This window comes from Hakea prostrata, chromosome 6 (genome assembly GCF_041222555.1).
Source record: "Hakea prostrata isolate BN-2017 chromosome 6, UWA_Hpros_2, whole genome shotgun sequence".
Classification (NCBI taxonomy): domain Eukaryota; kingdom Viridiplantae; phylum Streptophyta; class Magnoliopsida; order Proteales; family Proteaceae; genus Hakea; species Hakea prostrata.
The window spans coordinates 20,144,542-20,166,234 of NC_142605.1; the positions used below are offsets into that span (position 1 = coordinate 20,144,542).

At 38.9% G+C, this 21,693-nt stretch overlaps 1 protein-coding gene across 1 annotated transcript in view; it reads left to right on the forward strand.

Annotated features, from left to right (window-relative positions):
• SCD1 (stomatal cytokinesis defective / SCD1 protein (SCD1)) overlaps positions 1 to 21,693 on the forward strand; it is a 173,507-nt gene that overhangs the window by 142,783 nt on the left and 9,031 nt on the right. The window contains exons 18-23 of the mRNA XM_089158216.1: positions 2,483 to 2,640; positions 3,001 to 3,048; positions 4,969 to 5,026; positions 5,729 to 5,812; positions 7,841 to 8,102; positions 16,560 to 16,762. Of these exons, the coding sequence (XP_089014342.1) occupies positions 2,483 to 2,640; positions 3,001 to 3,048; positions 4,969 to 5,026; positions 5,729 to 5,812; positions 7,841 to 8,102; positions 16,560 to 16,762 (813 nt within the window). The remainder of the gene's footprint in view (positions 1 to 2,482; positions 2,641 to 3,000; positions 3,049 to 4,968; positions 5,027 to 5,728; positions 5,813 to 7,840; positions 8,103 to 16,559; positions 16,763 to 21,693) is intronic.

The window sequence follows — 21,693 nt, forward strand, 5'->3', positions numbered from 1 at the left end:
GTTATCACTCTTCATCTAACACCTCCTAGGCTTGGAGGAAATCTTGTAACTCCACCTTATTGCTTGTCAAGCCATTTCTTCTGAAATTACCGCTGGCTTAGGTATCTTCTTTCGGGTGTCTTCTTCCACATTGTTGGGGCTTGCTTTCTACTCCTTTGGCATCTCCAAATTCACCCCCTTATCTCACTTCATATCTAATGACTCTTGGGCTCTCCTTCCTACTCAACCCCTTGTCTTTCTCCTCATTTGGTCCACCATTCTCCTCTATGCTCTTCCCCCCCCCCCCCCCCCCCCAAACCCCCCAAAAAAAAAAAAAAAAAAAAAAAAGATTCGTTTGACTCCCTTGAGTCTTTTCTAAGGCACCTTTTCCACCTCTTTTAGAACCTATCTCCACATCCATTGGTACAAGCTCATTTGGTTCAAAGGCCGCATTCAGTAGACACTCTCTCACAGTTTGGCAAACCCTTACTCAGTATCTTCCCACCCTTTTGTTCCTTATTAGTCGCCACATCCTTGTTTGCCCTCTTTGCATTTTTTGCAATCACTTTGAGGAACACGATCACCACCTCTTCTTAATCACTTTCTCCCTCATTAGGTCCATTTGGTCTCTTTCCTTTAAGTACATTTGGCCTCATAGTAAGTGCTCTCTCTCTTTTGCGAATGCTGCTTGTTACTTGGTGCCTTTGGTGGTTCCACGATTGGTGATACCTTTGTTAGATTGGCTTGTAGTGCTATGGTTTCTCATATTTGGTTTGAGTGCAATCTCCGTAGGTTATCTACCAAATGTCCCTCCATAACAACAACAACTACAAGCCTTATCCCAACTAAATGGGATCGGCCACATTGATCCTTGCCTTCCAATCAGCCCTATTTGAGGCCGTACTAGATATAAGGCCTAAGGCATGCATATCCTTTCTCACCACTTATCTTAAGGTTATCTTAGGTTTGCCCCTTTGAATCAAATATCTTCTCTATATAGGGGTATTTAAAGGCCTCTATTGGATGTGGTCATTCCATCAATCGACTTTCTTGTAGCTTATCATTTATTGGAGCTATTTCTAGACCAGCTCTATTATGATCATTCCTTAGTGTATCCTTTCCTAGTCTTGCCACTCATCCATCTTAGCATCCCCATTTTTGCTACCAAATGCCGCTTTATAGACATGATTTGGAAAGCTGTCCATAAAGATGTTAGCTAAAAAGTCTACCTCTTCCCCCATAAACCCCTTGAAGACTTTGTAAGGAACAAACTCTTTGTTGTTACTTGGGGTAAGGAAATTTTTTTGGTCAAAGCCAGGATTTTGACCCACGAAAAGGCCAAAATTTTTAGGTTTCGACCTAAATTTCGATCGAAACATATGATTTTTTTTTGAAATTTCAACCCTAGGTTTTGGGCCTTATATGACGTCCATTTCATTTCATTTCATTTTGTGCCTTCTACTTATTTAAAGCATAATAAACACAATGGAACTAGTATTTTGCCAAGTAAAACCATTGAAAATCTATCATTCAAGTATACTAACAAATGACTGGTTCCGACAAGTACAAACTGTATTGCATACAAGCATAGAATCATCAGCACACATGAATTGTTTGATAGAATGATTACATATACAACAAGTCAACAAAATAAAATGACCAACTAGATCAAGTGATGGTGTCTCACATATATGAAGTTGAAGCCCATATATCATATATACATAAAATAAAAATACATAATTTAGATAATTATGAAAATCAGAAAATGAAAAAATGGTAGCAAATAATTAAAAAAAATGTTTAACAAAACACAATCATAGATCATAGTCCTAGGCTAAATGTATATTAATTTCAAGGCAATACAAGATCATTGAAGGCATGAAGAAAACAAAAATAAAAAAGGGGAAGTTTGGAATTGTTGGGTATGGCTCATGCTTCACATTCTTAGAAGGTGTTTGGTGGAAAAAGATGAGCAAAAGAGTCGTGAAAATTAGGTGAAAATGGGATAGAAATCAACAAAAACTGAGGAAAAACAAATTGGAATGTCGAAATGGTCGAAATCTGTAACTTTTTCAAAATAATTGGAATTTCGTTTCGGTTTTCAAAAATGTAGGCATTTCGGTTGAAATTTCGACAATTTCGACCGAAATTTCTTCTATGACCTGGGTCTTAGATACCTTTATCGTCTACCCCCTATGGCCCCCCTAAGCTACAGGATTTCCTTCCCCCCTCCCATCATCCTTCTCCCCTCATTCTTTGAGTTATCCTCCCTAAAGGTTGCTTTTAATATATTATTTATTCACCCAAGTAAATGTTAGTTGGGCCAAAGAATTTCCTTAATATGAGTTTCTGTACGTGTGATGAGAGACCATCTTTTTACAATTTTACTTGACTTCTCCATATTTTTGTTGTTCAATGTAAATTGCTTATGTTTGGTGTATTTCAAAATCTTTCCATTTCCATTATTTTAATGTGTCTTATTGGTTTTTATTTCAAACTTCAGCTAAAAACAGCAATTAGTCGTGCCACCTCTCGGAATGACATGGCTACTGTGAGAGATGCTCTTGAAGTATCTGCTGAAATGTTTAAGAAGGACTCTAATAATGTTCCAGACTATGTTCAACGTCATCTCCTTTCTCTTTCAATCTGGGAGGAATTACGGTGTGTATCATTTATGGACTTTTATCACCCATTTGTTGTCATGAATTTTTTTTTTTCTCTTTCTTCTTTTTGTGTTATATGAAAGGAAAGTTTCTTATGAGATGAAAAACGATATAATGTACACTAATTAGAAAGATGAACCAGGAAGTTCACCTAAGAAAAAAAAAAGTAGAAGAGTGGTTATAAGATGTCTAGACAGTGATATAATGGACAACGTAAAACTTCATTTCCCTAAGCTGATTCTGCCAAGTCTGGTTGAGTGATGCATCTATATGTTTACTACGGAAATTTGATGGTTGATTTTTGTTTTGGTTCTTTCATGAGCAATTTTTCACATTCACCCTTGATGCTTCCTTACAGCTTCTGGGAGGGATACTTTGAGTATTTAATGGACCAGTCTTCAAGCAAGTACGTCTGCTACTTACCTGGAGGCTTTGTTTTATGCATCAGCTTTATTGTTCACAATCTACATTGCCATTTTCTTCTGAACTTTTCCATTACATTCTGAGGTTAAACTTTTCACTTGTTCAACTGGATTTCCTCTTGGCATGCTTTCACCATGGAACCTCTTTAAAAAGGATTTCCTTCATGTGCTTAATTGTTGTGGATCAAAGCAGGATAGGTGTTCTTCTTTAGCACCAAGGGCCTAGATTTTTCTGAGCCAACTTAAATATTTGAAACATGGAGACGGGTTCCTTTGAATGCCCATTTGCAGTTTCAGGCATTGGAGGGCGGGGGATAATTACAGAAAATCCTTAAATAGAGGGTGTTTTAGGGATTTCAAAGAGAGTGCTAATGTAAAATGGGTGGGGGCATGCAAAAGAAATCAGAACACTTGCATTATGGGGATCTTTTTCCCCTTTGGAATGTTTCAGAAATATATGATCTTATGTTTACATATGTCCGTTTTCCTTCCCTTTTATTATTTTTTTCCTGATCCCCTATTTATAACCATAGCTGTCAAGGTGTAGCCTAGGTGTCCAGGTGCCTTGGTCCAGTTATGTTTTACCATTTCCAGTGCTTTAGATTGCATATCTTGTAACAACTGATAATATCACCAGAGGACCATCCTTACATAAGATACCTTATTGCTTGAATGGAGAAAATGAGAGAGTCTATGGAAATGATGGGATGACTAATTACCTCTCTTTACTCACTCTGAACAAATATTGGGTTGAAAGAATGCAACTGGTGGAAACCCAACACCTCCTTGTAGAAACCTTGTTCGCAGCTGATGAGGGGTTTTCTCATTCTTTTTCCTTTTTGTATTGATTGTAAGCAAGGGCCTTTTTGGTATCAATTCTCATTCTTATTTTCTGAACCTTTTATTTAATTTTTTTTAAATTTTTTTTTTTTTTTTTTTTTATGTGTGTTTGGTATCCATTTTGAATCCTATTTGTATTTAAAAGAATAGAAAAACCCCCAAGATCCATAATAGACTTTTTGTTTATTATGAATTATGGGTCCAAGACTTGTTCTATTCATTTCCACACTAGTCACTTAAAATCCACATGCAAATTGAGAATCTAATGGTAAACATTTTCTTTTTATGAAAACCCTATTATTTCCTCATTTTTCTCACCCTCAATCCCTAACGGTTTCGTTATCAATTTTCATTATCATTTTATTAATTTTTCTTTTTGACATATCAAACTTATTTTTCAATCCATAATTTATTATGAACATAAGGTACCAAACCATTTTTTATTCTTGATAAAAATAAATTATTTGTATCCATTTCTTTTAAATAGACAAAATAGAGAATGAGAATTGAAGGCCCTAAGGAAAAAGATTTACTCATTCAGTGCAATCAGGTCAATACAATAGAAGCAAGGCAATATAAAGAGATCACAGAAAGCAATTTCTGTACCCAAACGAACCATGCTTCCTCCCATGATTGCTAATTACTTATGCATGCTAAATTTAATATCGAGTAGTCTACAGTTCATTTATTTTTTTTTTTTTGGGGTGCACGAACTACTTGTAAAATGGAATACCTAAAACAAATATGACTTTTGAAATAGACCCTTCATTCTCTGATGTTGCATCTTGTGGCACATTTTCTGGGCTTATAGAATCAAATTCAGAAAATAACAACTCAAAGCCAAATTTACTATTATTTTCCGACTTACTCTTCAATGCCCCTGCCAGTAAGGAATATAATCTCTGTTCAGAAGTTTGAACTTTAGCTTTGGAGCTGCCCATGCTCTCCTCCCTATCATTTGTAGTACTACATGTTCCAATGTTGAGGATTTCTTTCATTAGTTCTGTTAAACCTTCATCCCTGTTTTTTATGATAATGTTTGCCATGAATGTTTGTTACCTCAGAGAGGCCAATTATGTGACACTGGTGACAGCACAACTGATTATCGTGGCATCACACACGGTATGTTCTTTTATCACGGTTGTCAAGTTATGTCTGCCATGCAAGTAGTGATCATACCATGTCCTCCATGCTCTGGTAGATGTAAAGAGGAAAAGCTCAATTTCACCAGGGGAAGTGGCTCCAAACTGTTTGAAAGTTTCATTGGTTACAAAAAGACCATTTCTCTATAATGGGATGTAGCATTATTTTTGTAATTTGTTGTTCTATGCTCAGTTTTTAGCCACTTCCCTAGGTTATCTTTGGCTAAGCGTTGCCCTCTAGGATTGGGTGTGTTGCTGTCAATACAAAAGTACACCTGCATCTGCCCCTATGGCAGGACCTATACTTAGTAAACAGGTTGGTGTCCAGGCATCTTGGACCGGTGGTTTTGCTCTGGTTCCAAGCCCCCAACAATGCCATGGGTAAGAAACAATCATATCTGCAGAAAACATTTAGTTTACTTTTTTTAGGTATTTTGGTTATCAGATTGTTGAAAAGAAAAGAGCGAATAGTCAAAAGATATAGTGGGATCCCATGATTGAGGTGGAGCTGAAATTTGAGGCATTGCCAATGTAGAGGGCTTTCTATTTATGCCAATGGTTAGAATATAGCCAATCAAGCTGCCCATCCTGCGGAGCTAATCATAATAGTCGTGCGAAATTTTCACATTTTTTGTACTGTTATTTTCTGATACACCCCTCCCCCTTCTTTTTTTGATGTCAGGCTGGGTTAGGACTTCCTGATAATGATGCTTGGTACATAATTGAGACAATTGCCGAGAAAAACAATATTGGCTACAAGCAGTTTGTAAGTCATTGTTTGTTTGTTTCTATTTTCTTTCTTTTCTCCTTATTCTTCATCTTCCCTTTTTTGCTGGTTTGGCTTTCGTTCTTGTTTTTTCCTCTTCTTCTCTCTAAAACTTGGGAGTGGGCGGCAGGAAGGGGTATGTCAAAGGGTTGTGTTATCATCATGATTTCTTTGACTATGGCTTGATGAGGATTTAGCAAGTGAACATACCTGTCCTGGTTAACAGCTCATTCACAAGTGGAATTGCCTACATTAGGCAAAACCTTGGTTCATGATAGAAGTATTTGACTTCTGAAACTCCCCCTGGATATAACTAGGAAAATTTATGTAATCCCAAAGTCTGTAAACATGGCCTAAACAAAACCATAGTGGTGAATGCTGTAGGATGGAAATATTCCCCACCCAATGCTCCATATAACCCAATGAAAGTAAACATAGTTATCAGGTGCGCAATACTTATTTTGACATTTCATGGGATCACTTTGATCTATGTTTGTTTTTGTTATTTTCTTTGTGGATATATTATATTATGTCATATTCTTTTTCTATTATATGTTGGTTTTTTCTATCAGAGCTGGAATTGTCAGGGCAGCATCTAGGCATCCAGGCACTTTAGGTGCCTTGGAGCCTGGGGTCACCTTAATTTAATCACTAATGCATGCTGTAGGGCACCCATGCACCTCCTAGGAGGGCATCTTGTTGCCTGAACACACCTTGAACACCTTGAGTTGCCTCATCACCTTGACAACTATGAAAGAAAAACAGTAGCACAGATTTTTTTTCTTCTTTTCTTTTCTTTTTATTTTTTGAAGTTAAATTATGAAGTGGAATAGAATGGAACACCAAGATTGGTGATTGGTGTATTCCCAATTGAATGAGGGCCAAATTAAGTAATTAACCATGATCTTGCCAAGAACCAACTCAAAAGGGAAAGTTTAAGGTTCTTTTAAAATTTGATTTGGGTCCTCATGTGTGAAAATAAAGAAGTCCTAACAAGAGCGGTCCTTGGGATGGTTGTGACTCTGGGATTGGAATGGTATGATTGTAGGAATATTATAGGTGCAAATGTTTGAAATCTCATATCGTCTTAGTGTCTCAATGTGGCTGAGACCATCGTACAAATTTCAATTGAAATATTTGCATTTTTCAAAATCAAAAGGAAACTCACGATATTTCGTTTCGTTACAATGTTTTGGTTGAAACAGACCGAGATTCGACCAAAACTTGTTGAAACTTTTTGACCAGTTTCGGTCCAGCCCCTTTATAAAAATTCTAGTTTTAGTCGGAATTGCGATATTTTTCAGGTTTTGACTGTTTCCCTCTTGTTCCACCAATCAGGTTTTGACCTCCTCCACCCTTTTTTTTTTCACTTAATTTTTACCTCAATTTCACATCATTTCCACCCCTCCTTTGCTGGTTTTTACCTTTTTGGCTCCTCAGTTGGTGATTTTTTGAGATTCTTGCATAGGGAGTTTCCAAACTTCCCATTTTCTTTTATTTTTGTTTTGTTCATGCCTCAAAATCATGTTGTATTGCTTTCAAATTAATATATGTTTAGTCTAGGGTGTTGATCTATGATTATGTGGTGTTAATTTTTTTTTTTTTTTATTATTTTTATTATTGCTATTATTTTTTATTTTGATTTAGTCTAGGGTGTTGATCTATGATTATGTGGCCTCAAATTGAGCTGATTGGAAGGCAAGGATCCATGTATCCAACCCCATTTAGGTGGGCTAAGGATTGTTCTTCTTGTTTGTTGTAATTTTATCCGGTGTAGAGAGATAATTTTCTGTTAGTTTCTGACATACTACAGTTCATTATTGCTTCATATAACAAAAAGTCGCAAAGGAAATTGGAAGCCAGTATAATTTAAGTTGGTGCCAGCTTCATGTTAATTGAACCTTCTTTCTTCTCTTAAAGGGTGTATGGCATTTACTTGTTATAGCATTCTCCCTTTTGCTGTCTTCTTTAATCAACTAATGAAAATACTGATGATCTGTGATGCTGTTATTCCTTTATTTGTTTCAGATAAAACTCAGGGGTTTTTTGTCACATATCCAACAACTATGTGTTGGTTATTGGGGAATCTCTTCTGTGAAGGTTCAGTCTGTGTCATCATATGGTATGCCATCCCCACACCCTCAAGATTCAGTTGGTGAAAGTCAACAGCCAGCTGAGGCTTCTGGTGTTGGAAGGAACTGGGTCCAAAGCATGTTTAGCAGAGACACAACAACCAGAGCTAACTCTTTTAGTCGTGTTCGTAGATGGACCTCTGACAATGGAACTATAGGTATATCTCTTTTCGTTTCAATCAAGTAGCAAAATATCAAAATGCAGCTAAATACAAGATAATACACAACATCAACAGGAGCAAAACAATTAAGATATTGCACATCATAGAGCATAAATTCCATAGGAGTTACCCTTTTGCCTCCTCCTGGCTCTTCCTTCAACCTTCAAAGTGAAGTAATAATTGATAAGTCATACAACAAGGTTAGCTTGCACAAGTTTCAGGATTGACAGAAACCACAGTTTCATTCGTAATTTTACGATGCCGGCATTAAGTTTTGGGAAGGGTCTTGAGGCCCAAATAGCCAAATTAGGTCCTGGAACTTCTAGGAAACCCTTCTAGTTGTTCTGAACATAGTGCTACCCATAGATTTAAAAAATCACATCCCCAAGTTTTCTGTGGCTTCAGAGCCTAGTTTGGTGGACAGTACAATGTTTCGGTGAAATTTCGCAAACCTACCAAAATATTTCAGTTTGCAGAAGGTCGAAATGAAACCCAATGCAATACTGAGAAATTTTGAGTAGTTGGTGATAATTTTCAGTCCAAGTTTTTCTTCCTGCCTTCTTTTTTTATTTTTTATTTTTGGCAGAAAGTTCTAATACTGCGTTTCCAGTGAAATGGGATGAAATTTTGACCCCTTCCATTCAATTACCCTGGTTCCAAGTTGGAAGTGGAAACCCAACTTTGGTGCTTTCTTGTCAAAGTCATTGCTGTGCAAGGTTCGAACGCTGGTAGTGATGATTTTCTGTTTTTAAAAACTTGGAAAACTCGTGCAAGATGCAGATTGTAAGGTATATTACTTTTCCCTGTGAATAACTTGGTTTGGCAGCAATAGCAACAATTTAGTTGTGCTGCTCCTCTCTGGAACTGGATATGGTGCCTGGAACTAAATAATGGGTGAGTTAATCCACAACATCTAAACAAGTCACCTATATCCATCCAAGAATCCTAGTACCACGTCAAGTTCTTGGCTGAATCAAAACGACTGAAATATTTCAATTGCTACCAAATTAAGTTATCTTTTAACTGTTTCAGAAATGCTGGTCGCGTCATAATCTGGTCGAGGAAATGCGTGAAGTCTTCCACTACAGTTTTATGACAGGGTTCTTCAATATATTGGAGGAACCCTACTCTAGGGTATCAATCTTTGAACCATGAGGAACTCAATTGAGAGCCTCTGGTAATAGATGAAACTTGTGGACTGGCATGGGCTTGTTGGGTGGCCTGGAACTAGAAGTTGTTGTCCACTAATGGTGACCCAGTTCATGATTGACCTTCACACTCACAAGTATTGGCAATGAAGTGCTATGCTACTCAGCCACCTTACCTAGTGTAGTCAAAACCAGTGCTCCTTATTGCATATGATCATGCCGTTACTCCTGGGCATGCTATTCCTTGAAACTCAAGCTTCTAAGAGTGTCAGTCAAGCTGCTAATATCAATGCCCATGAACCCCATGCTAGTATTATGAATTGGCAATGCATTCCTTTTAAGTAGCCTGCACATGCATGGTGGAGAGATCTCGCTCTAGAGCGAGATCTCGCCACTAAAAAAAAGCGAGATCTCGACCGAGATGGCGAGATCTTGGTCGAGATCTACCAAAAAAATGGCGGTAGTCTCGGTGGCCCATCTCGGTGGGTTTTAAGGCTCTGGTTGGGCTGAAACTTGGTATTTAGCGTATTTAAGGCCTCTTGAACACATTGGTGACCTTAGATTTGTGAGAAAATAACCCTAACTATGTCTCCTAAGTCGACCCTATGTGTAACACCGAAATTCTGTGAAATGCAAGGTTAGAGACTTAGAGTCTTAGAGAGTCAGAGACAACATGTAATATTGTAATGTAAAGATATCAAGTAACAAGTATGAGTATTATTATCAACTTCAAGAATCATTACAAACATTACACACGATTCAAGCAACAAGGATCAAAGACAAACATCAAAGATCAAAGTAAAATTATTAAATACTTAAATGTCTTCAAAATTCTACAACCATAAGAATTAAGAAGATTACAACTTACAACTTACAAGACTAAGACTAAGAGTATCACTCAACATTCTCCATCAATTGACTGACGGGCCCAAGTCAATCCATCAACCGTAGTATGTCACATATCAGTTTATATGAAACTGATATGTTTCCATGTCAGAATACTGGAGGAATAGCACTCTGGGATAACCGTCAATCATGGATGGGTGAAAGAGCCATTGTTGTTGTTGTCGAGTATATGGGTAGGGGTTTCTAAACCACTCAGTTAACAACCCACCTTCACTCCCATATGTGTACTCTCCAGGTGCAGGGTCTTGAGAAATAGTATGACCTCCATAAGAAGAATACCCACTGTAATCTGACCCGGTGCTGTGATCCTCGTATTGGTACCCCGATGATAGGCAAGTGTCCAAACTCTGCTGTTGTGAATCACTTTGACCATGATCTAGGCTCATGCTTCCCATGTTGAATTCAAGATCATGCATGCTAGCATCATCATTCATTTGCCCCTGCCCCTGGTTTGATCTGCTCTTCCTACTCCTAGCATATGTCCGAGAGATAGGGGAACTGTGGGTCGCATGTGTCGGATGACTCGGATTTGGTGGAGGTGACTCCCTTTGTTGACGCTCACTTCCACCAGAAACACGACCAGCCTGACTGCCTCCATGACTCGAACTCGATGGCTGACTTGGGCCACTTGGCCCTCGGGTATCATCAGCATCATCTGAATCCCCACTACTAGTTGTCACCTCGGTTGTTTCAAGTCGACCGGGTGGCTCCTCAAATGGTACGATTGGTCCTTCGATGCCGCTACGCAGCACGACCCTCATCGGAAGATAGGTGCTCGACCATAGCATGCGGGCCCATAGTAGCAGCAATGGTAGGATCCAGTTGCCCTCCGGCCCATCCAGACCTTTGGGCCACCTCGATCCCTAACCCACCGATATATGACATCATCTTCCTCATCTTATGCGGGGGCTCGTGGAATACATCGAGTCAACTCAATCGGTTAACGATTGTCGTCATCTATATCATCTTGTATGTGCCCTACTCTTAATCTCATGTTGTAATGCACATACACTAAGTCCTCGAGCCTCTTACTCCCCAATCTGTTCCGTACCTTACTATGGATGAACGAGAAGGTGCTCCAGTTCCTCTCGCAACCAGAGGATGAGCAAGTTTGTGAGAGTACTTTAATTGCTATGTCCCTGAGATTTGGCGCACTAGTTCCATATAGCACCCACCCGATCAGGTGTATAACCAAAAATAAGAATGCATTAGGCAAGCAAATCTTTATATTTATATAACTTATCGGTTATCATTTATAAAGTTAGAGTTATAGAGTTATAGACTTAATGACTTATAGAGTAGTGGACTATTTACCAGGATCATTTTTTTGCCTAGTTACAACTGCAGAAGGCTTTCCAAAACTCCCAGAGGCATCCCTGAACTCCCTGATTTGTACACCAATTCTTCAATTATTGAAGAAACAATTGAGTAAGTTCTCACCTCTCCATTAATTGTCCCTTGCATGACAGGATTTGACACAAGCTTCTCCACCACGTCTTGCACCGCAATCATCAACTTTACATCAAGCCCTAGATCATTCTTGTAATGGTACTTTGGGTTGAGGTAGTAAGCTTGCATTGTGGAAATAAAAAATTTGGTTAGTGACTTAGTGATTTGGTTGTTTACTTGTTTATAAATTATAAGTTATAACTTATAACAAATAAAGAATGTAAATTAAAGTATACAACAAAAACTTAAAGACTTAAAATTTACTCACCAGCTAAGTGCAAAGGATGCATCAAGCGCATCTCCCATCTATTATCGATGATCCTCTCGTAGGATTTGAAGGAGCTAGGGGCAGCAGCTCTAACCAACTCTTTCATTTGCTGGAGGGCAGCATATATGTGGGGCATTTTGGGCTTCTTCTCCGAATCCACCATCCTTAAAACAAACACAATAGGCTCTATAATGCCCAGTGTCCTTTTCAGCTGCCTCTAAAAGGAATCATCAACAATGGTTTGTTGGGCTAGTACTGCATCAGGATGGCTAGATCCACGCCAACCAAACCACTCCTCACTTGCAAACATGTGCCGAAGACCCACCACTTTCTTCTGGAAGCTTTTCAGAGCTACATAGTTGGTGGCGAATCTAGTCAATCTAGGTCTGACTAGATCACCGTTACAGTGGTTCCTCATCATCTTCAGCACATAACCATGGTTATAAATAAAATTACTTACCCTTCTAGCCCTCTCAACCACAGTATTGATTGACTTTCTTTTCCCCAAGTCCTTCAACATAAGATCAATCGAATGAGCTGCACATGGTGTCCAAAAGAGGTGGATCCTGCTGCTCTTCTTCCTCATCAACATTTCACCAGCTTTTTTGAAGTTAGCACCATTATCTGTGACAATTTGGACAACATTCTTTGGCCCTACCTCGAGGACCACCTCCCTAAGAAGCTTATTAATGATGGACTATCTAGTAGGACTAGTCCATCCATCAGCCATCACAGTAACACCATATGTACTCCATTTTTCCTTTAATGAACCAATGTATTCATCCACCTCCTACTTTACCTTGGGTAAATATTTATTCATTACTTCCCAAGCACTTGGGCCTTTAACCCCTACACCTGCCCTAGCAACTGCATTGATCATCCCCTGATAGTATGGTGTTTTGGCTACATTGGCTGCAATGTTGTTGTAGAGCATGAATTTGTTGATTGCCAACCTAGCTTCCTCCTCCCTACTGCCTTCTCTACCTCCAGCAAACATATATGGAATGCTTATTTGATAGATGTCTTGTTGGTTGAAGAGGGAGGGGTCTTGGTCAAATGTGGAATCATAATGTCTAGTCTTCCTCCTCCTTTCGGTCCTCTCAGTCTCGTCCTTGAAACTATGTCTAGGTGGCATGGATGCCCTGACCCCGAACCACCTGCTCCCCTTGTCTGTTCATATTGCCTCACATTCTCAACATGTAAGGACTATCTACTAGCTTCCATTGCAGCCTTCATCTTTCTCCATTCGGCTTGTGACTCAACACCCATAACCCTCCTCCTCTCTTCATCATCGCTTGACTCCTCATCAACATCAAGAATAGGTCTAGATAGCACTGTATCCTCAAATTCCCTTTGCTTTTGTGCCATCTCGTCCTTTTTTTGTTTCCCTCCCCTTAAAGTTGTTGCAATTGCTTTTTGCACTTCATAAGGAACCTTGGGACACTTGGAAACATCTTTGTAACCACCAGCCAAATGTTGCTTTAATCTGGTTGAACCACCAGAATTCAAAGTCTTGAGGCAATACTTGCATCGGGATTTCTTCTTGTCAGCAGTCAGTGGATCCCCATATTGCCAAGCAATGTCTTGAGTCCCACTACCAGTGCCGCCACTCCCACTAGTTGCCATTTAAGATTCAAATGTACAGCACTAAAAGTCCTGAAATACATACATGAATGTTCCCAAATAATCATTAGAATAATTTTTAGATACATAAAACATGTAAAAACAATTTATAAAACAACAAAACACACACTTTGTTCTAAGATAACATATATACAGTGCTCAAACAAACATGTTTGTATTTTTAAAATAAACTACATAATATGAGCATCATTTAAAAAAAAAAAAAAAAAAAAGAAGATAAATTTTTAATAACATATTATTTTTTATAATTATTTTATGTAAAAATAATTTATAAAACAACAAAACACACACTTTGTTCTAAGATAACATATATACAATGCTCAATAAGACATGTTTGTATTTTTAAAATAAACTACATAATATAAGCATCATTTAAAAAAAAAATAATAATAATAAAATACTATTTTTCATAATTATTTTATTTAATTATTTAAATAAAAAAATAAAAATAATTTTAGCAAGCATGATAATCAAAATATTAATACATGAGATTGTAGCCCTCTAAATGTAGTTTAACATAAATAATAATCACATTCATATCATAAGTATTTATTTATAATCTTTAATTTTAATTTTTTAGATGATATATTTTTTAAATACGAAAATTCAAAATAATAATAATAATAATAATAATAATAATAATAATAATAATAATAATTAATAACAGAAAATTAATTTTTTTTCCATGAAAGTGTAGATCAAAGCTTGATCATCAACATATATTTATACCACACTCATACAATCATTGTAGAACCTTGTATTTGAAAAAATTCAAATTTGGGGGAAAATCTTACATTTCTTGAAGATCACTTGAAATAGGCTTGAATCACTTGAAATATGCTTGAATTTGTTGTTGTAGATGAGTTGATGATGTTGCTATGTTGAATCCCCAACAAAATCCGGCCAGAATTTGAGTTTTCCGGCCAAAAATGGCCTTCTAGCGAGAGAAGGGCTCGAGAGAGGCGAGATATGCCTCTCTCGAGCAAGACAAGGGCTTTTCAAAGCCCCTAAACTGTTGAAAAAGTTCCCGTTAGCAAGATCTCGCCAATATCTAGCGAGATGGCGAGATCTCGAGCGAGATCTGCCATCTCTCAGATCTCGCTGAGTCTTGTTCGCTATGTCGGCGAGATATCTCACGAGATCTCCAACCATGTGCACATGCACACCATGGTTAGCAACCTTTGTGGCATGGCAGAAGTCACTTTCCTACAAACAATGTCCAAAATCAAAGTTTCAATGGAAACTAGGTTGAAGGCTGGTATTTTTTTCTTTTTCCTGGCCAAACTCAAAACCAAGGTTTTGAGGCCCATATTTTTTTTAAACCTCATTCTGTGCTGCCACTTTAACAGTTCATGAATTAGTTTTATACGAAATAAAAATAAAAAAATAAAAAGATGCACACAGACACACACACACACACACACACACACACTCTGGAGTTGGGGTTTGCTGTTTGCTTTGGAGGCAGAGCTTGGGAGCTGTGCTTCTCCCTTTTTGCTGCAATCTCTCCGAATTCTCACCTTCCCAAGTGCACAAATAAAAGGATGCACACACACACACCAAGTTTACTAGGTTACATTGAATGTTGTTGTAGACTAGCCTTATTATAAGCATCAACTCTACGTCTAATTTAACTATTGCAGTCCAAATGAGCCATTAAGACAGTCAAAACATACTTTAAAATAAAAACACATGCATACAACACTGACCACTCACTTCCACATGGAGTTTCCTTGCAGATCCTTTTCATGAGTTACGGATGATTGAATGAATCATAGCCACTTCTCAAAATCCACCACATTAGTCCATGGCATGTTATGACTGCTGTTGTTTCTGATGGTTCATGTTTAAGTTCCACTGTTGACTTATTGGGAGGGTATCCAACATATGGAGTGGCTCACTGAAACTTAAACTGGGTGGAGCCAGCACAGATTATTAACTGGGATGCAAGAAGGTGCCATGGGCAAAGGTTGACTTTCCACTTCCATGGCCCATGCCGATACTCAATGCCCTTGAATGAACTGGAAGTTCCACCACAGCTACTGCCATAGTCACCAGACTTCTAAATGCCAAATGGTTTCTCTTGAAGGATGGTCATATTCAGAAACTGAACTGACATCCTCAGAGCCACTATCAACATGATGTGCTTGACTGGCCAACTGGCTTATGTTTTATGAAGGATGGTGTACTCCAATGCATAGATTCTTTAATCACCCAAACTCATGGCTTCCTTTGTACCAACCAAGTTCACTACATCCATGCTCCTTCAAGCTGCAATATCAAATGAAACCCCTTGAAATACTAGATAGTTGTAAAAATACCCATTACTCTCATCTGAAACTACACTGGATGAAAAGACAAGTTATCTGCTTTTTTAGAGAGGAAGCATAGACCACAAAGGCATTGTTTTAACTAATCACAAGATGTTAACCCTTCCCAGACCTCCCATTCTAAAGCCTTTCCTAAGATAGAGCCCAAGGACTGTAGATTAATTTTAATTTATATTGTAGGGGAGGTTTATGGCATGGAACTGTTGCCATAATTAAATTCCTGAATGCTTTGCGTTAAGGGTCCGTATGTCATGTCCATGGTTGTCAAGGCGGTAAGTGAGGCTAGGTAATAAAGGGCAATGAAAACCTAGGTGACACCAAGCAAGGCGACAAGGTAACACCAAGTTGCCTTGACCCAAAAATGGGCCTAGGTGGATGCTTTGACAACATTGTCATGTCTGTCTAGATACTCTAGTAGAAAATTATTTTAAATCGCCCCAAAATCTGGCAGGGTCTCTCAGATGGTTGATGTATGGTGTGGACGTAGATAGCTCTAGAATTTTCATACTATGGAACTGCATTGCTTTTTTCCAATTTCTGAGTATCTTGATGGCATTACCAATGGAGATTGCTATACACTTTGGTGCCAAATTTTGTGCACAGTGACTGCAAAGAATGTAATTACCTATCTAGGGTCTCTCTTTTTTTTTTTTTTTTTTTTCCTTTTCTGTATTAATTTATCACATTGTTGCTTAATTTATGTTGGCAGAGAATGTGAAAAGCAGTGGCTCTCCCCGCAAATCAGATTTTCCCGCTGCTGGGCCAAAGAAAGCTCAGTCTGTGGTGCGAACACTTAGGGGTCATAATGGTGCTGTCACTGCATTACACTCTGTAACAAGAAGAGAAGTGTGGGATCTGGTTGGTGACCGTGAAGATGCAGGCTTCTTCATAAGTGGAAGTACAGATTGCACGGTAATTTCATTTCCCATTAGCATACCTATTTCTGTTTGTTTGCCTGGTGGTTCTCGGTGTTAATACCAGGGGAAGTATTGTGACTTCAAGCAACTATAGCTTTAGGCAAGAAATTTATTGCCTTTATTTTGTTCCCTATTACCGTGTGTATGCTTTTCTTTTACCAGTACCTTGTTAAAGTCCTTTGAGGGACCTTTTTTTAAGGTGAAATGTATCCTCTTGCTATCATTGCTCTAGGTCTTGGTTTTGGTCATGCAGAAATCCGAGTTAGTACATCTTTTTATTTTTTTTAATTTTTTTTTTTTTTTTTTTTTTTTTTTTTGGGGGGGGGGGGGGGGGGGAGAGGGGGAAACTTCGTGGTAAACATGCCATTAGTGATGTATAGTGAGATACTGCTGAGATACTGAGATAATGTGGAGATCTTCAAGTAGATGCTGTTTCCTTAACTCATCCTCAATTTCATCTAGAACCTTCAGAAAACTGAGATATCCCATATCGGTGAGATCTTGGCAAGACCTTGTTCCATGCTGCTTGTCACAATCAAACAGCATAAATTTAATTATTTCACAATTAGCATAATTTATGCAATTTCTAATGCTGTCCCATATCCATGAATTATACGGGTACATTTCTCTTAAGTATCATTCAAGTTGGATATTACAGAATCTTTTAGAAAATCTTTGAACCATTTTGTAGATAATCTTCAGGTCAGACTAGTGGGAGGACTTATCCAGCCATAATTTCAGGCTGGACTGCTTTACTCACCCTTGCCTCCGCTAGTTTTGGAATCTGTGAATCCTCACAGTTGTGAGTGTATGTCAATGGATGTGAGCATTCAAATGGAATTCTCCATGTGGGACCACATCTGATGAATTCTATGTGGACGCCTCATATGCATTCTTGTATGTGAAGAATCCCTACCAGTTTTCAAGATCTCACTCTCGCCACCCATCTCACTAGGCTAAAAACTGAGATCCCGAGCTCTCAGTGTATTGGGTGAATTTGTTCCCTCCCAACTCAATGGCCCAACATGGTGGGTTGTAAGGGTCTTTCAGGGCTGGGACTTGCTGTCCATCCTATTTCAAGCCTTTTTAACATAGTGTTGGCCTCAAAAGTGATGGAAAAAAATAACTGGAGTGTGAGTGCCATATCAAACCTAAATTTGAAATCGCTGTGCTGAAGAAGTGAAGATGCCTGCTTATACAAATTGTCAACTGTCAAATTTAAACATTTAGAGAATTAAAATGTGCGTTAAAAGTTCAAACCTTAAGCTGAAATCTAGAGTAGTGACCCATAAGTACATCACTTGGCATGTTGAAAAATCTAGTTCTGCATTTGCACCAACTAGGTTTCCCATGTCATTCTGTTGCTATGGATAGGTCCCTAGTAACACAAGCACACTCGGGGGAAAAAACCAAACAGGAAGGAACGAGGCGAGAAGAGTCTAGTACGAGACAGGAAGAGAAGAGCAACATCGGTACGAAGGCCAGAAGGTACGAAGAGCCAGGGGAGAGAAAAAGGGACGATCTATAAAAGGGGGAAGGAAGAGGGGACAGTTGAGCAGAGAAAGTTGGGGCTGCTGGGGCGGGCCCCGGAGAGATGTTTCTTTTCAACTTTTTCAAAGTCCTTTTTTCTTCTGAGTTATTCCACCTTGTCAAGTATGCCTCATTCGGGCCTAACACTAGGACCATCTTCATCCACATTCTCAAGAGTGTATTCATCTTCCGAAGGAACAACGACCTAGGCTAACTTTCAATGGTTTGCATCATGAAGCCAAACTCCTAAACTATGGTCTTGAAGGAGTGGGGTGGGTTTTTCAAGTAGTCACTCAATAAATCTCCTTATTGAGGTATGGTTGGCTTCTTATTCAGGTCCACATGTCATACATCTGTAGCCACCATCAACCCCTTAAGGATAGGCACTATAATCAGAATCTGTACTCTGGTCATTATAAGGGTTTTCATAAGGCCCTTAAGATGATTCCCAAGGTTGATGATGTTGACTACTAATAGTGTCAATGCTTATACTTCCATTGCTTTCGACCAAGTCATGCATACTTGTATCACTGGGCTCATCCTATATAAGTCACGATTCCACCTCTTGTAGAGTGGGGGAATCATGTCTTGTTCTTGTGTAGCATAGGCAAACTGGGCTTCACCTGTGAATCTGATTGGTTTGTTTCCCATTTGACCAGACTGGCTTTCCTGTGTTGGATCCTGACTAGCACTCATCACCAAAGTCATCTCATGCCCATCACTACCACTACAACCATCACCATCACTACCACTGGCTTTATGTCTATGCAAAGGAGCAGAGGCAATACTAGCATCATCATCATTTGAACTTAAACTGTATGAACTTTCAACACTTGGAGGTTGGCTAGGTGGCTTCTTGAATGGGGTAGTTGATTGTGTTACTGCTTATGCAGGCACCATACTCTCTTCTGAGTACAAGTGGTCTTCCTTGTTGGGTAGGTTCATAGCACTTGCAATTGTGGGTCAAGCATCCCTCTAAGTTGATCCATCACTGGCGTGCCTCTATTCTTCACCCATTGATGTGTCACACATCTTCTTCATTTGATTCTTTATGTAAAATAATGGCCAGCTCAATCGGTTCACAAGAATAGACATCTCCGGTATCTTCATTTATGTGCTTTAGCCTCAATCTCATGTTATAATACTCATACACCTATTGCTCTCTGCTGCTCCCAACTTCTTGTGTGTCAGTGTGAACCAAAGAGAACATGTTCCAGTTCCACTTGCAACCAGAGGATAAGTGTGCATGTGGTAACATCCAAATGGCTGTCTTTCTCTAATTTGGTGTCCTTGGGTTTTCCAAGACCCACCAATCAGCTGTATGACTAAATGTAAAATTAAATTAGGGTCTTGAAGTCTATGATTGGATCTATGACTATTGGCTAGTCAAGTAGTTGTTTGTGTACTTGTATAGAACTAGAGATACTTACCAATGTCTCCCTTAATCCTAGCTGAAATTGCAGCCTCATTACCAAAACTCTTGGTAGCATCCCTGGATGCTTTGATCTGCATATCCATGTTGTAAATTAGTACAAGCCTACATGGTTACAGCCTTGAAGGTACTAATGAATACGTAAGAATACACAGCTTGCTTATTAAAACCTCAGAATTAGCATTTGGCTGCCTTTTGGAATCTTGATCTAACTTTGCAATGACTTCGAGAACCAACTTCATCTAATTGGTGTGAAGTCCAAGATTATACTGATAGTGATACTTCAAGTAGTAAGTTGGTGATGACAAATATGAACTTGGTTAGTGAACTAGTTGTTTATGATAGGCAAATGTAATCACAAATGATACCACATAGTAAGTTAATTAAGTTCAACTCGCTGGTTGTGCAAAGGATGGCTTAAGTATTTCTCCCATCTTTCATCATGATTTTGATGTTCGTTTTGGCACTTCTAGGGGCAGCAGTGGTTACCATCTCTTTCATCTTTTCAAGGCAGCCTGTACATAGGGTAGGCTTTTTTCAATGTTTGCCATCTTTAGAACAGCCACAATTGGCTCCATTATGCCAACCACTTTGTTCACATCTTGCCAAAAAATGCATCACTAGCAAATATTTGTTGGGATGCTCTCTAATTTGTGTTTGATCTAGGCTACTGAGACCAATCTTTCCTGGCAAACAATGGCCTCACACCCACCACTTTGGATTAGATGTTCTTCAATGCAACATAGTTGGTGACAAATCTACTGACACTAGGCCGCACTGATCACTGTCACACTTTTAAGTCCTCAAAAGTTGGTACTCACACCCATAATTGTATACAAATGTGGTCACTTTCCCTGCTCTTTAGATCACATTAGACATGGTCTTCCTCTTGACTATGTCCTTCAAGATAAGATCAATTGAGTGTGCAGCACAAGGTGTTCAGAAATGATTAGTCCTACTATTGTTATTCATCAACATCTCCCTAGACCTTTTGTAATTTGAACCATTATTCATAACGGCTTGGATATAGGTAACATTGCTTTCCCCCCCCCCCCCCCCCACCCACCCAAAAAAAAAACCACCTTAGTAAACTCTCTATATAGAAAATCTGCATCAATTACCTCCTTGGATGCATGCAAAGACTTCAAGAAAACTTTATTGCAATTACAGCTTGAAATGAAGCTTATGATGGGCTATCTAATAGATCTGGTCCATGCATCAGCCGGAATGGTTACCCAATATGTCTCCTATTGTGGCTTTGGTGTCTCAATGTACTCTTCCAACTCCTCCTGCTTGGGCCAGTAGACATTCATCAATGTCAACAAGGAGTCCTTTTATTCCTAAAACAGCACTCCTAACTGCATCAAGCATAGCCTGGTAATATATCCCCTGGGGGGGGTGGGGGGGGGGTTGGTGGCATCTCTTATTTGATCTTTATTACCGATCATTTGAGGGATGGTCGGTTGGTGCTAGTCTTGTTCTCTGAAGGTGCTGGGGTCCTGTCGAACTGCATATTCTCTGAGGATGGCACTAATGTAAGTTGGGTTTTCCCCATGTCTAGTTTTTCTCCTTCTCTTAGCTGAGCGAAATCCACTGGCTCATCTAGCTTGTTCATACTGTCACACATTATCAAAGTGCAAGGACTATTGACTTGCAGCAAAAGCATCCTGCAAGTTTCTCCACCGGACCTGTGGTTCTACACCAAGATTTCTTCTCATTCTAGTCTCATCATCATCCTCCTCCTCCTCCTCTAGGCTGCCTTTGTAATACAGCCTCAACAAACACCCTATGTTGTCTTTCTTTCACTGTCTTGCACGTCTCCTCTATTCAACTGGTTTACCATAGCCTAACTTTATAGGGAATGCTCCCACACTTGGCACATTTTTGTATCCCCCAGCCAAGTGTTGCTTCAAACTAGTTGCACCCATAAAATTGGGTACTTCAATGCTTTACCAACACTTTAA